The sequence below is a fragment of the Oryzias latipes genome, chromosome 12 (genome assembly GCF_053564925.1).
Source record: "Oryzias latipes strain Hd-rR chromosome 12, Olatipes_Hd-rR_3.1".
Taxonomy (NCBI): domain Eukaryota; kingdom Metazoa; phylum Chordata; class Actinopteri; order Beloniformes; family Adrianichthyidae; genus Oryzias; species Oryzias latipes.
Window position 1 is genome coordinate 30,814,869 of NC_136248.1, and position 13,172 is coordinate 30,828,040.

Here is a 13,172-nt window from a genome sequence, read left to right on the forward strand (position 1 = left end):
GCTGTCCCTCCCTCTCTCTCCCGCCCACCCCCTCTCGTGCACACGCACACGCACATTCTGACCTCAATGATAATGAAAGTTTTGTTGGCTCATAGATCAGGACTCCCTTACGTAAGACAAAGATCTGTGTGTGTGTGGGGGGGGGGGCTTACAAGCTCTAATCTGTGTAAATAGCTGTTTATTTTTTGCTGGGGGGGGGGGGGGTAAGGAGGAAGTGCCTCTCATTCCACAAACAGCGTGTCATCAGCATAGAGCATCTATAGAAAATAGAAAAGATCAAAGTTGGAAAAGAAAAAATGAGTCCTAGTCCTACCCCCTAGTGTTCAGAAGGCGGAACTGCAGGCGGTTACCTGAAGAAGTTCTTGTCCGTTTAAGTCAAAGTGGAACAATTTTTGAAAAGAAAAAAAACAACAAGACAAAAGATGCTAGCAGACATTTAAGAGACTGTGTTTACGCTGCGATGCGTAATCGTTTCCGACAGTTTTAGAGTCGCTGCTGTGCGCCAACGACGACCAAGCGGCATCATTATACCTCCACCACCGTGTTTTGACCTGTTAAACCAAAACTCTAGCCCCATTGCTGACGTTCATTGAAATATCTTAAATCTTTGCGCTAGATTGGCAAATTGGCCACAATGCTTGTGTCGCAACAATAATTTAAAAAAAAAGTATTTAAATGTAATTTTTAATAAACCATCAATGTTTTTTTTATCTTCAGATGACAGGGGACTCATAAATAATCGTCCCAAAACGCTCATATCAATGAGATTTTAACTTTGTGAAATCTATGACGTCATATCCGCCGTTAAAAAATAGAAAACAGTAGTGAGCGTGGCATCAGAATTGCATTTAAAATCCAGGGCATTACATCGTTTTTTTAGTAGTTAGGGGTTCGTTTGGGAATTCGGACACAGCCACGGTCTGTGAATTGCTGTGACTCTGCAACCGTTACTACCACAGACAGATTCACCATCTGTCTGATGCCGTAAACAGACGAAGAGTTGCATTATATCGTCATCACCAGAGCTAATGCGGGAGTTCCAGGTATCTGTGCTCAGGTGAACCCCCCCCCCCCCCCCCCCCCCGGTTAAAGGGCCAAAAAGGGTTTCTGACACCCGCACCTCTTCAGGATTGGGTTGGATGGTTCTCCCTCCTTCTGAGAGGCAGCGGTTCAGTCAAAGCCTTTTATGCCGCTCATCAGTCACCATGAGTGGAGGATTCAGAAGTGGGTTTTATTCAGGATGATTCATAACTGTTGCACCGTTTTAAGGTTTTTAGGGAGTTTCTACTTATGGTCAGATTTGAAGTTTGAAAAAATAAACTTCTCGACGTGTTGAAGTGCAGTTCCTCATGCTGAGCACTAGGGGGTGCCGTTTATCGCACGTATTTAAGACGCCGCTCCTTTGTGTTCCGTGAATAATGCAGCCTGTGTATAATATGTGAGATGTGAAAAGGATCCTCCGTAAAGGAACGTTGTCCAGTCTCTGACTCCTCGGTGGAACCGTCTCTGAAGTCCAGAAGCAGCTTTTTCTTTTTCAGCATCACAGCTGCAAACATGGCGGCTCGTCTACGCAGACAGCAAGACTTTCAGGTTTACCGGAATCTAACTGCCGTCATGTTTGGTATTTCCTAACGAAGGCCTCCTGATGAAAGGAGTCTTCCTCAGACCGGCGCGCCGTCCTTCATCTCTGCTTTGTTTTTATGTCTGCAGACTCCTGGGGTGGGTGGAGGGTGGGTGGGGGGCGGGGATGATGCTGCTGGACACAAACTGAGAATCTGCAGGCTGTGAAACCAAACAACAAAACACATGGAGGCAGCAGGTTTGGGCTCATCCGGGCCTTCGGGTTCCATCCGTCTGTAATGTGAAGGATCTTCATCTGTCACAGACGTGTGGGGGGGGGGGAGGGGGGGGCTGCTCCAGCTTCACTTTGCTGCAGATTCGTCTCCGAGTCTGAAATCCAATGCATCAGATGTCTGACCCCCCCCCCCTCATTAGCCGCTGCAGCAGCCGTCTCTCCTGCTGCAGGATTTTCACCTCCAACGGAAACATCCTGACATGCTGACAGGGAGGAAGAGGAGGATGGCAGGCATGTGCAGGAGCCTCAAACGGTGACATGACGCCTGTCTCAGGCCGGTCGGCGCTGAAGCCTGAGCGCGCTCAGACGGCGTGGAGCCAGTCAAGAGCCTCCGTCAGACGTCTGAGGGGACGAATCCCACTTTTTCTCTACTTTCAAGAGGAAGAACATTTTGGAAAAACACACCCAAACACTCGTGAATAAGTCTGTTGGATTCGTGGGTTTGTGCCCTCACCAAAGACTACGGAGCGAACCGAACCTTCTGCTGCCATATTAGAACTGGAAGGTTGCAGTTCCTCTAATGACCACTGGGGGCTGGTTTCAGGCTGGAGAATGTTCCCACTGACTGCTACGTTAAGACGTTGACCCGTCAGGACAATACTCAGGTTTTTCCTTAACATGTTTCTGATTTAGTCAGTTTGGTCTTTACACTTTTTGCTGTTTATATATGCCCCCCCTCCCCTTCATTTGGTTTCAAATGAGCTGTTTTAGGTCCCACTGCAGTCATCTTTGGATCTATTTTTGAATGGTTCCCATTGGTCTTTCACTTATGATGATGCCGTTTTTACCCTGGGACATAGTTTCTGCAGCTTACAGCCGCTCACACCCCCAACCGGACATCCGCGGAGCAACATCGTAACCATCCAGTTCTGATCCAGATCCCAGCTCAGACCAGGAGAAAAGACGTTCAGGGATCTGTTGGTCTGCAGGTGGAGGATCAGAAAGGGGCGGAGCTGGGAGCTGGTGGCCCCGCCCACAGTATTTTCTGCGGTGTTTTTTAGACAGCATTTTTTCGTCTGCGATTTGAATCCATAAATTCTCAGAAATGCAGTTTTTTCTTAATGTTCTTTGTCCTCCATCATCAGAAAGAACATGTTCAAAACACAAAAAGCAGCATCTCCGTCTAAATGAACCTTTAAAGGTGTCTGAGTTTACGCCTCAGGCCCACAAAAACCAACATTATTCATCAGTAAATTGTGATTTTGGAGTCATAAAAGAGACCTTTTTTCCTTGCATCGGTTGATCTTTAGGTTCGTCATGAAGGTCTAAGCTGAGGAAGAGGATCTGCCTTCCTCCTCCTGCTGGGATGAGAACCATCCGGCAGAGCGGCAAAGCCATCATTTTGGTGGTCGCTCGCTCCTCCTCCCTCACTTCTCTCCTCAAGGGTTGATCTCCATATCATGATAGCTCCACCGCCGCAGTGCAGTGAGGCACTGGTCTGTGACATCATCAGCGGTGGAGCCGCCGTTCTTGGCGTCTTTGCCCCCCCATGGAGGAGCTGGATCCAAACGCTTTGACCATCGCGTCCATGAAAGTCTTTTTGTTCCCTCGTTCTCCCCCCGATCCGGAAACTGTCGCCGTCCGGCGGCGGCGGACTGCAGAAGCAGCAGCTGAGGGGGGGCGAAGTGCAGACGGTGAAACGCTCCACCTCCTCCTCCACCCACACGCTCATGTTCTGCTGCTCCGGACATCGGTTCTGGTCGGTCAGCAGAACTTCTGAACCGCAGAGGTTCCTCGTGTGGAACCTGCTGACGCCCTCAGGAGACGAAGATCTGCCTGAAGGACGAGGGGAGCGGGGTCTGCGTGAGGACGGAGAAGACCGTGACGGATCGCAGACGGGAGGATTTGCTCATGGGCTCAGGCAGCATCCAAGAACCTGCCTTCAGTTCACTTGACTTCAGCTCATGAGGAGACCGTGGGGAACCCAGAGGCCGCCGTCTGCACACCGCACAGCGTTTAACCGGGCTTCAAAACCCAGAGAGGCTGCAGGACGTTTGGCAGCAGGGATGCAGATGTGCAGCGCCCTCTAGAGGACACAGCAGGAAGTAAAAAGAAGCAAAACTTCATCCTTCACCCACAGGGACGGAGGTGGTCCAAAGCCTTCACCTTCACCTTCATCTTCAGTTCTGAAGTTTGATGCAAACCAGGAGGAAGAAGCAGCTGCTGTTCCTAAACAGACTACAGCTTATAAAAGAGCTTCTGGTCTTTTGAGTCCAACTGTGTTTTAACAAGTTCTTGTTAAAGAAAATTCACCTCAAAATTGCTCTTCTGAGTATTCCTTTTACTCAAATCGTTGTGAATCAGGAGCAGATGAAAAAACGCTGTTTGTTGACATAGAAAATACGCTGGGCGGGGCCACAAGCCTCCTTTTTTCGTCCGGATGGCTCCAATATCGCTCGCCATTATCGCCGCACCTGTAATGTTAGGTCTGGGGTGTGAGGGGCTGTAAGTTAGCGGGCGAGCACATAAACAGAGAGCTCTCAGGAATGGGGAGGGGAAGAGGGGCGGGGTTTCTCAGACTCAACAGTCCCACCCACAACCCGGGGGTGAATTTCGAATGAAGCCGTGCCGCTCTGCAGAAACTATGTCCTGGAGATCGACACAGGTTTTTACGTTTTGGCCAAAAACAGCCTCGTCATCATTAAAAGACCCCCAGAAGATGTTCAGTTTGTGTAAAATTATATCCTATCTCCGTTTTTTTGTGTGAAAATATTTCTTTATTTATTTCTGCTTCGTTCTGTCGTTGACCTCGTTTGTGAAAATATTGTTGTTTTTTTGACGTTACAGTGGAAGTGAAACCACAGAGGAGTTCTGCAGACAAACAGAGAACGTACAGAGAACTGCTTTACTGTGTTCCTATACAAACATTAGAAAACGCCGCGGGGGCGGCGGCGGCTTGAACATCCCGGCGGTTGGAGGATCGCCTCGTCGGGACTCGCAGCGGGAGGCGGAAACACCGAGGAGCCTGGCGGGAGAGAAAAGGCGAAGAAGACGACGGTCAGAGCGGCGAGGAGGAGGACCGGGAGAGCGGCGCTCGAGTCAGAGGCTGCTCGCCTTCCGCAGACGGTCCGTCACCTCCTCCTCTGCTCCTCATCCAATCTCCCATTTCTCTGCTGACTCCATCAAAACCAGGAGTTCAGGACAAAAACTTCTGACACAAGCAGCACTTTTTCACAGCTTCACTCCAGAAAAAACAACAAAGAAACGTTTTCTACTTTAAATATCTAACATTTCCACTGAGCTGTAAAGACTTTAGATCCATTGATCTGGAAAACGTCACATTTCTGTTGATTGAGTTTTTCTTTACTTTATATCATATTTTTAATGATCAGAAGTTCATCTGTTTGTGGACTTTTTTAATCCAAAGAACATTTAGACAAATTGATCTTAGAAAACTACGTAAGATTTCAGAATTTCTTTACAGTTACAGTTACATTAACTGTTTTTTTCATTGAACATCCAAACCAAGCAGCTAAAAAAAGCTGTTCTGCCTTCATGGAAAATGATCAAAGACGAGAACTTTGTCTAAAGAAACACTAACTTCTGCCTGCTGTGACGAACGGCCGTAGAAAATACTATTTATTAATGCAAAAACAGGCCCCCATTGAAAAACGCTCCTTAAGAGGAAAAGAAATCAGAAAATGGCCTTAATTCAGGTTTTCAGTTCAATTCTGGTCATTTTCCCCAAAATAAGATTATTTTCAAATTGAGAAACATTCAACACAAGACAGAAAATAACAAAATATCACAAAGTATTTTGAATCATTTGAAGTTTGAAAACCTCCTTTTTTTAAATCAAAAACTCAAATAAAATGAGTTTTATGACTCAGAATTAACATGAAATTATGACAATTTTATCTTTCATGTGTAATTCTGTCACAATTCTGTGACATTCGGACTGTTGTAGCATTTCAAATAGAATAAACTTGTATGTATTTATATATGAATGTTAAAGATCTAAAACTTTAAGCATAAATGTTTATTTTATTACATGATATTAGTAACAGACCTAAATATGAGTTCAGAGCTCATTTCAGGAAGAAATTGTGTTTTTCAAAGTTTGATTGACAGATTTCTCTTCTTCTCCTCTTTAGGGAACAGCCTGAGGCTCAAAGCTCACCTGGGGGGCTTCAGTCGCTCTCCTTCTTCAGGTACTTCCTCATGACTGATGCCACGTCCCCCCCCTCACTGCCCTCTGCCTCCAGCCTTTCTCCCTGGGGGGTCTCCCCCCTGCCTCTGGGCCCGCCACCATGCGAGCTTCCCGAGCTGGACGACTCCGTGTCGGAGCTCCTCCTGCTGCGTGTGGAGGGGGGCAGCTCCCCAAAGTGGACGCTCAGCGCCCTCCGGCCCCCCCTGACTGAGCTGGCCAGGCTGCTGGTGGACTGAGACCTGCGGATGGCGGGCAGGATGTCTGACGCCGCGTCGTCACGATCTCCGGTCAGGCGGCGGTTTCGGAAGACCAGCGGTTCGGAGCCCAGAGGGCCCTCCCCCTCATCTGCGGGAAGCGGCTTCCTGTAACGGAGGGCCTGGGGGGAGCGCTGGGGGGGCGTGAGCGTGGAGCGGGTGGAGTCCTCCGAGTCCTCCTCTGGGATAGATAGCGAGGGAGGACGCCGGGACACAAGAGAGGAAGACAGCGAGGAGAGGCGGGGCAGCGCCGGGAGCGAGGACGGGGACTCGCCGGAGCTAAAGAGGGGGGGTTTGGCCCCCGCTGCAGGGCCTTCAGCCTCGCCATTGGAGCGTGAGGTGGCGGCGCGAGGCAGGAGTGGCGAGGGTGGTTTGAGGATGCTGGGTCTGGGACACGGCTCCTGGACGTCCTCGCCCCCCAGGGACAGCGCCGAGGACCTCCGCCTGAGGGTGGAGGCCCCGGTGGTCTGGTAAATGGGCAGAGACACGGTGCTCCCACCGCCGTCTGAGGCGTCCGCCGCTCGCCGTCTACGAAGTCCATCCAGCAGCTCGGACAGGGCTGAGGAGGACGGGGCCCGGCTCAGGTGTTTGGTACCGACCCCCCCAGGCTCAGAACCCTCATCGTCAGGTTCCACACAAGATCTGAAGAGGGAAAAACCAGAAACATCACGACGGTTAGGAACCTCCAGCTGTCCGGTTACCTCTGATGAATCTGCCCCTTTGCCCCGCCTCCCTTTGCCCCACCTCCCTTTTTTAAATTTTTTCTGAATTAGATTTGAGGGCATTTATGAAAGTTTTTCTGGCAAACTATAGAAACAAAAAAGGAAAATGCGGTGATCTCGTGTCACATTCAGGATAAAACCGAAAACGTTTAAATCAGGAATCTGTTCACCATCAGCAGAAACGATTCTCATTATCTTCTAATGAAAACAAAACATTCCAAAGACCCCAAAGGCCCCCGGACTGAGCCATGGGGGACACCTCTGTGACATGGAGATCACATTCTCCTCCTGGGCTCATCGCTGCAGCGCCGCACTGAGGGGAACTGTACCAGGGTTCCTCTGCAGGAGAACAGGGACGTTCCAGAGTTCTCCTGCTTGGTCTTAACCAGAGTTCAGGTGCAGAACCATCAGAGGAAACCAGTTCTGGATCAGACCCGGACCAGTTTACCGTCCCATACGATCAGCCCCCCATGATGACCAACACTTTTTCAGGCTTCATCCCTTAGATGATGGTGCTAGTTCTGTCGAGAACCACAAAGTCGCACACTGATGATGTCACAGCAGCGACCGGCGGGCCTTTGGTACAGAGACATTAGGCGTGTTCGACATGAACCGGCGCCTCGCCAGCGATCGTCGACTTCGCAGCAAAAAAACTACCCAGCATGCACTGGTGATCTGTGCAGCGCCGCGTCCGCCTGGGTGGTCTCAACCACGCTTACCGACGGCAAAGTGAGACGCATTTCAAACAGATGTTCTTGGGAGCAAATATTTTATATTTGAGAACAAAACAACAGCTGCAGATAAAAAAATTGATTTAATTTTTCTGCAATCAATGAACGTCGATTAACCCGATAATTTGACCTCCCTGATAAAAAGTGCTGTCTTGTTTTTGGACATAAATACAGCCTGTGGTGTCAAACGCCCCCTGGTGGCTGCCGGGTGAACTGACCTGGTTCCAGAATTCCTTTTAAATGTGGCCTCCGGGACTCACCTGAAGCTGTAGGTGCTCATGGTGTCGGTGACGGACTGACGGCCATCTTGACTGCTGTACGGAGACCCCCCGCCGCGGGATCCTCCTCTCCACTTCCGGACCCCCTCCCCCACGTCCTCGGTCCCCACGGAGCCGGCGCTGGACACGGAGTCGCTGCAGGGTCAGAAGGACACCTCAGCGAGGCGGGAACTCCTCAGCTGTTCTCAGCATGCGAGCAGAGAGCGCCGACCGGATGGCCGGCTCTGGTTCCGGTAGAGGAGCCAGAACCGGGTTTTCAGAGCCGCCGTTCGATGATTGTTTTTTCAGAACGTAATCATCTGTCATCTGCATTTATGTCCTGCATTTCCGGCCAAAGATCACAGACGGTTAGTCGCCATGCATGACTCCACTTAAAGGACAATTTCTTTTCGGGTTTTTGCTCCTTCTTTTGTTCAGAGAACAGTTTTGTACTCACCAAAGTAATGAACTATCTACTCTAACTTCATGGAAGCGTCTGTGACGGTTAGACTGAGGAGAAGAGCGGAGCTCTGGAGTTCTGGAGAACCTCCACTGAATGAATTTCAGGTGGTTCTGGGAAGACCTCAACTCAGCGGCATTGTGGTAGAGTGTCCGCCCTGTGACCGGAAGGTCGCGAGTTCAAATCCAGGCCGAGTCCCTCTAAAAATGGGACCGTGCTGGACACTCAGCATTGAGGGGGGGTTAAACGACCAAATGGTTCCCGACCTTGGCTGAGTCTGCAGCCCCCCCCCCCCCCCCTCCCAGGGGAGGGGTCAAATGCGGAGAACTAATTTTCACACAGCTGCCAGATAATTTACTTTAACTCAGAACCCAAACTTTCTAGAGGAATCCAGAGTTCTCAGAAGGTCAGGATGGATGGTTTAGCAGCTAAACCATCCATCCTGACCTTCTGAGACGGAGGCCTCATGCCGTATCTCCCCCTCCAAAGACAATTGGGTGTTTCCTCAAAAACCTGCTAACGTTCAGCCAGGAGTACAGAACGGGTTTTCTCCTAAACAAATCAGCAGGAGGAGTGTCCTCTGCTCCGAAGGTTTTGGTGAGTACAAACATGCATCATCCTTTAAGAGGCCTCTGCGTTTTACGTGACAAGCGTTCCAAATGTCCAGCCGCTGGACACCTGGACCTGCACATCACAGCAGCCCAACACCTCACTCAGAGTCGGGAGGTCCTTACAGGTCTTTCCGCCGGGTGAAGGACTCCACGGCGGTTTGAGCGCTGCGTTTAAGGGCAGAGCGTCAGAACGGCAGACGGGGGTCGATGCTTCACGAAGGGGGCGGGAGTGAAACTACCTTTCAGAGTCGCTGTCGTCGCTGGACTCCACCTCCTCCAGAGCGGCCTGCAGGTCTACGATGCGGCGGATGGACGTCTCCAGGTCGGCCTGCAGCGTCTGCCTGACGGCGGTGAGCTCCTCCACCTGCATCTCCTGTTAACAGAGGAGGGCGGAGCTGCTGCTCACCTTTAACCAGACAGCTGTTCTCCCCCCACACCCCCACCCTGAGACCTGTAGAGACCCGGGGGCTCAGTTCGCCTTCAGCGGAGCTCAATTAGCTCATCAGTCAAAGGCGAGCGCCTGACGGCGTGTCCTCTCAGGACGTGTGGCGCTCTGGCCGGGTCATTCACGGCTCAGTTGTGACATGCGCACGCCGCCGCCGCGGCAGGCGGCGTGATGGATTCATTCCATCTTTGCTTCCAGCGCTCAAAGTTATTGGCTCTGTGGGGTTGGAGGAGGCGGGCAGTTGTCATGGAGACGCGTGATCATGCCCGGGTGTGTGTGTGAGCGTGACCTTGAGGAGACGATGAGGATTAATAACTGTCAGAGTGTGAAGGAATTTGTTTTATTATTATCATTGTTTAAATGTATTTCTTTAAATGTTAACTTAGATTGACCTTTTTACCTCTTCTCAAAACAGTTGTGTGTTTGTTCATCTGCTTCTCATCCCAGCAAGGAAGAGAGGGGGGTTTACGACACACTGTCCTGAGCTGATAAGGGATACTGTTTGAAGTTAGAATCCACCAAATGGGTCATTATACAACACCCCCTAATGAACTTTTCCTCTTTGTTTTGAAACTGTTACCTCCTTCTTGTGTTCTTAATAAAAGGTGCACAGGGAGAGGCAGAACCTTTGAGAAGAGCAGCGTGTTGGTTGTCTTCTGTCACACTGGCTTCTTCTCCCTCGTGCATGAGAAACTTGATTCTTGCTGTGGTCTATTATTTCTAATTGTGTTTTTCTTTAATGTTTAGATGCATTTATCTGACATTCTTTGGTCCATTCGAGCCGGATGACAACATATCTGCGTCCTTGGGGGGAGGACCACGCCGATTGAAGTCTGTCGACAGCCCGTGAGACTAGGTCTGCGGAGGAAAGTCCGTCGTAGTGACTTCTACGCCGGCCAATCGACTGGTCTGATCCCTGGGTCCGGATTGACGTTATTCGTTAACCAGTCAGACCACAACAACAAGGCAAGTAAAGCGCTTTTACAGGGGTTCGAGTCCCCGAAGTGGCCCAGAATTCTGAGGGACAGGTTCAAGTCCTGTTGCCTGAAACACGTGTGGATTTGAAGTCCCGAAAAGGTCCAGAATTCTGTATAAAGGTGTAGGTTCGAGTCCTGCAGCCTAAAACGCGTTAGAGGGTTCAAGTCCCTAAAAGGCCTATTAAAATTTAAAAATAAATAAAAATAAAAACTTTTTTTTGGTGTGAATGTGTGTGCCTGTGTGAAAGGAGTGAACTTGTTCGAAACAGTGGGCAGCTGGAAACCTTGCGGTGTTAACACAAGGCTGCTTGTTGAAGTAGAACAAGATTTCATCTCATTTGGCTTTAGGTGAAAGGAACCCAGAGTCTAAAACGTGTTTTGCTCCTGGGAGGACCCTAAACGTGTGACCGGATCAGACAATAGGTCTGACCTAGAAGCTTGTTGCACGGGGAGTGAAATTCGGTCCTGAGAGAAATTCTCTGTTGGTTCTGATCGCACTCTGTGACTAACGTAAATAATAGAAAAATAAAAAAAACAAAAAACAAATGGGGAATTCAAATAGAAAAGTAGAATTAACAGGGGATTCAAAATACATGGAAAGAGCTCATCCAGGCTCAACTACGTTCTTGAGAAAATGGGATAAAAACTACGATTTTAAGGGGAATCTTGGAGTACAGGCATGTACTGAATTAGTTCAAAGGTTACAAATTAAAAACAATATAAAAAATAAAAAAGAAACAAAAAGTAGTGAAGAATTAATTTGTGCTAAACTGTGGTTAAATGAAGCAACAAAAAGAAAGAATGGCATTCAGAAAAGTAAAACTAGGGAAGCATGTCTGATTGCTAAAAAAGAGGATGATGAATCAGTTGTGATAAGACCAAGACCCCTGCAGCAGGCTGCAGCTGAGCTGCAGGGTGAGCAGGGACGTGATGAAGAAGGGGGGGAACAGAATCCAGCTGTTTTCTCACCCCCTCCCTATGAGGGGCCAACTGCTCCTTCCTTGACGGGTCTTTACCCACCACTGACTGATTTAAATAAACCAGAAAAAGAAAAAATGACGTTAAGAGGAAAAGGGAAAAAACTTGAATGGAGTAAAACTATGGGGGTTGGTTTGGAAGAAGCTGGAGGGTCATCTGAAATTGCTGAGACATTTCCAATGATTGAAGTGCCCAATCCCAGAGCTGGAGAAGATGGCCAGAGACCTACACTTCTTGTGTTTAGGACCTGGACAGTGGAGGATGTTAAGAAGGCAGTAGAGGGAGTTATCTCTCACAGGGAAAATCCACATGATTTTCATGAGCAAATGATGGAAGTTCAGAGAGCTTATCATCTGAATGGCATTGAATGTCAACAAGCATGGATGACTGCTATGAAAGCAGACTGGGCAAAAGTAAAGGGAAATTGGAATCCTATGAATGATGACGATCCACCCAGACCTCTTCCACATAACAGTCAAGAGTTAAATCAAAGTCTTACACTTTTAGGACAAAGAATTAGAGAAGCCTTTCCAATGAGACCTGACTATGGAAAGATTGGTCACACTAAACAAAAAGATGGAGAGTTAGTGTCTGATTTTACAGTCAGATTTGAAGAAGTTTTTAAAGCTAACAGTGGACTCAGAGATGATGATAATGATGATGGTGCCTATAGACAGCAGCTGAAACAAGCCTTACTGCAAGCTATGAGACCAGAGATTGCAGACTGGATAAGGAAGCATTACATTGATCTACCTACAGGAGCACTACAACAGTTTATGAATTTTGCTGTTCATGCAGAAAAAGTGATGGTGAATAAGAAGAAATTTAGAAATCAAAGTGTAGATACATTTTGGCAGGAGGAAAGTAGTGATGTGTTTTTTGGAAGGAACATGAACAGAGGAAGAAATCGTGGACGTGGCCAAGGGCGTGGTCGTGGAAAAGGAAATTTTAAAGGAAGTTTTAGAGGAAGGTTTAGAGAAAGTAGCAACAGAGGGTCAGAGCAGGTTGATGATAGATGTTGGATTTGTGGACAGAGAGATCATTGGCTGAGAGATTGTCCTGAAAGAAAGAAATCAGATTGACTAGATGGTAGAAGTAATGTCAAGATTAACAATGAATCTGAACCAGAAATTCAACCAATTTGTGATGAATTTTTAGATCTCACTGAAGTTTGTCTTATGGAAAAGCCAGAAATAACTCTTTATGTTCAGGGACAACCGTTTGTTTTTCTTTGTGATTCAGGGGCTTGTAGAACTGTGATAAGAAGTTATTACAATGATTTTCCTAAGTCAAATAAAACAATACAAATGAGATCTGCAGATGGTCAAATTGAAACTAAACATTTGAGTAAACCAGTTTGTTTTGAAAATCCTGACACTAATGAAACAACAAGCATTCCTGTGGTTTTAGCACCAAACTGTCCTTTTAATCTTTTAGGGAGAGATGTCATGATAAGATTAAAGTTAGGAATTTACCCCACAAGAGAAGGGGGGATGCAAGCACGACGTTGCCCAGATACAGACATCTGTGTGCTAGAAGGCAGAGGTGAACCATACTATTATTGGACTTTAGATCTACCGAAAACTGATCTTGGACAGACTGCAAAAAACTTAATGGAAAAAGCAAAAGCCAGAGTGTCACCCCATGCAGATTTTATGTCTCCAGAAAATCTGTATGTCATGTTAAGATGCAAAAAGTCTCCTGGCCCTGACAGGAGATATGACGAAGCAGT

At 48.1% G+C, this 13,172-nt stretch overlaps 1 protein-coding gene across 2 annotated transcripts in view; it reads right to left on the reverse strand.

Annotated features, from left to right (window-relative positions):
* Positions 1-4,549: 4,549 nt before the first annotated feature.
* myo18b (myosin XVIIIB) overlaps positions 4,550-13,172 on the reverse strand; it is a 39,108-nt gene continuing 30,485 nt past the window's right edge. The window contains exons 41-45 of one of the 2 annotated variants that reach the window (XM_023960435.2): positions 9,280-9,413; positions 9,164-9,205; positions 7,973-8,125; positions 5,976-6,901; positions 4,550-4,820 (exon numbers count right to left, since the gene is read on the reverse strand). In XM_023960435.2, coding sequence (XP_023816203.1) covers positions 5,986-6,901; positions 7,973-8,125; positions 9,164-9,205; positions 9,280-9,413 — 1,245 coding nt within the window. In that variant the 3' untranslated portion in view covers positions 4,550-4,820; positions 5,976-5,985. The remainder of the gene's footprint in view (positions 4,821-5,975; positions 6,902-7,972; positions 8,126-9,163; positions 9,206-9,279; positions 9,414-13,172) is intronic. The other variant, XM_023960436.2, reaches the window with a different exon arrangement.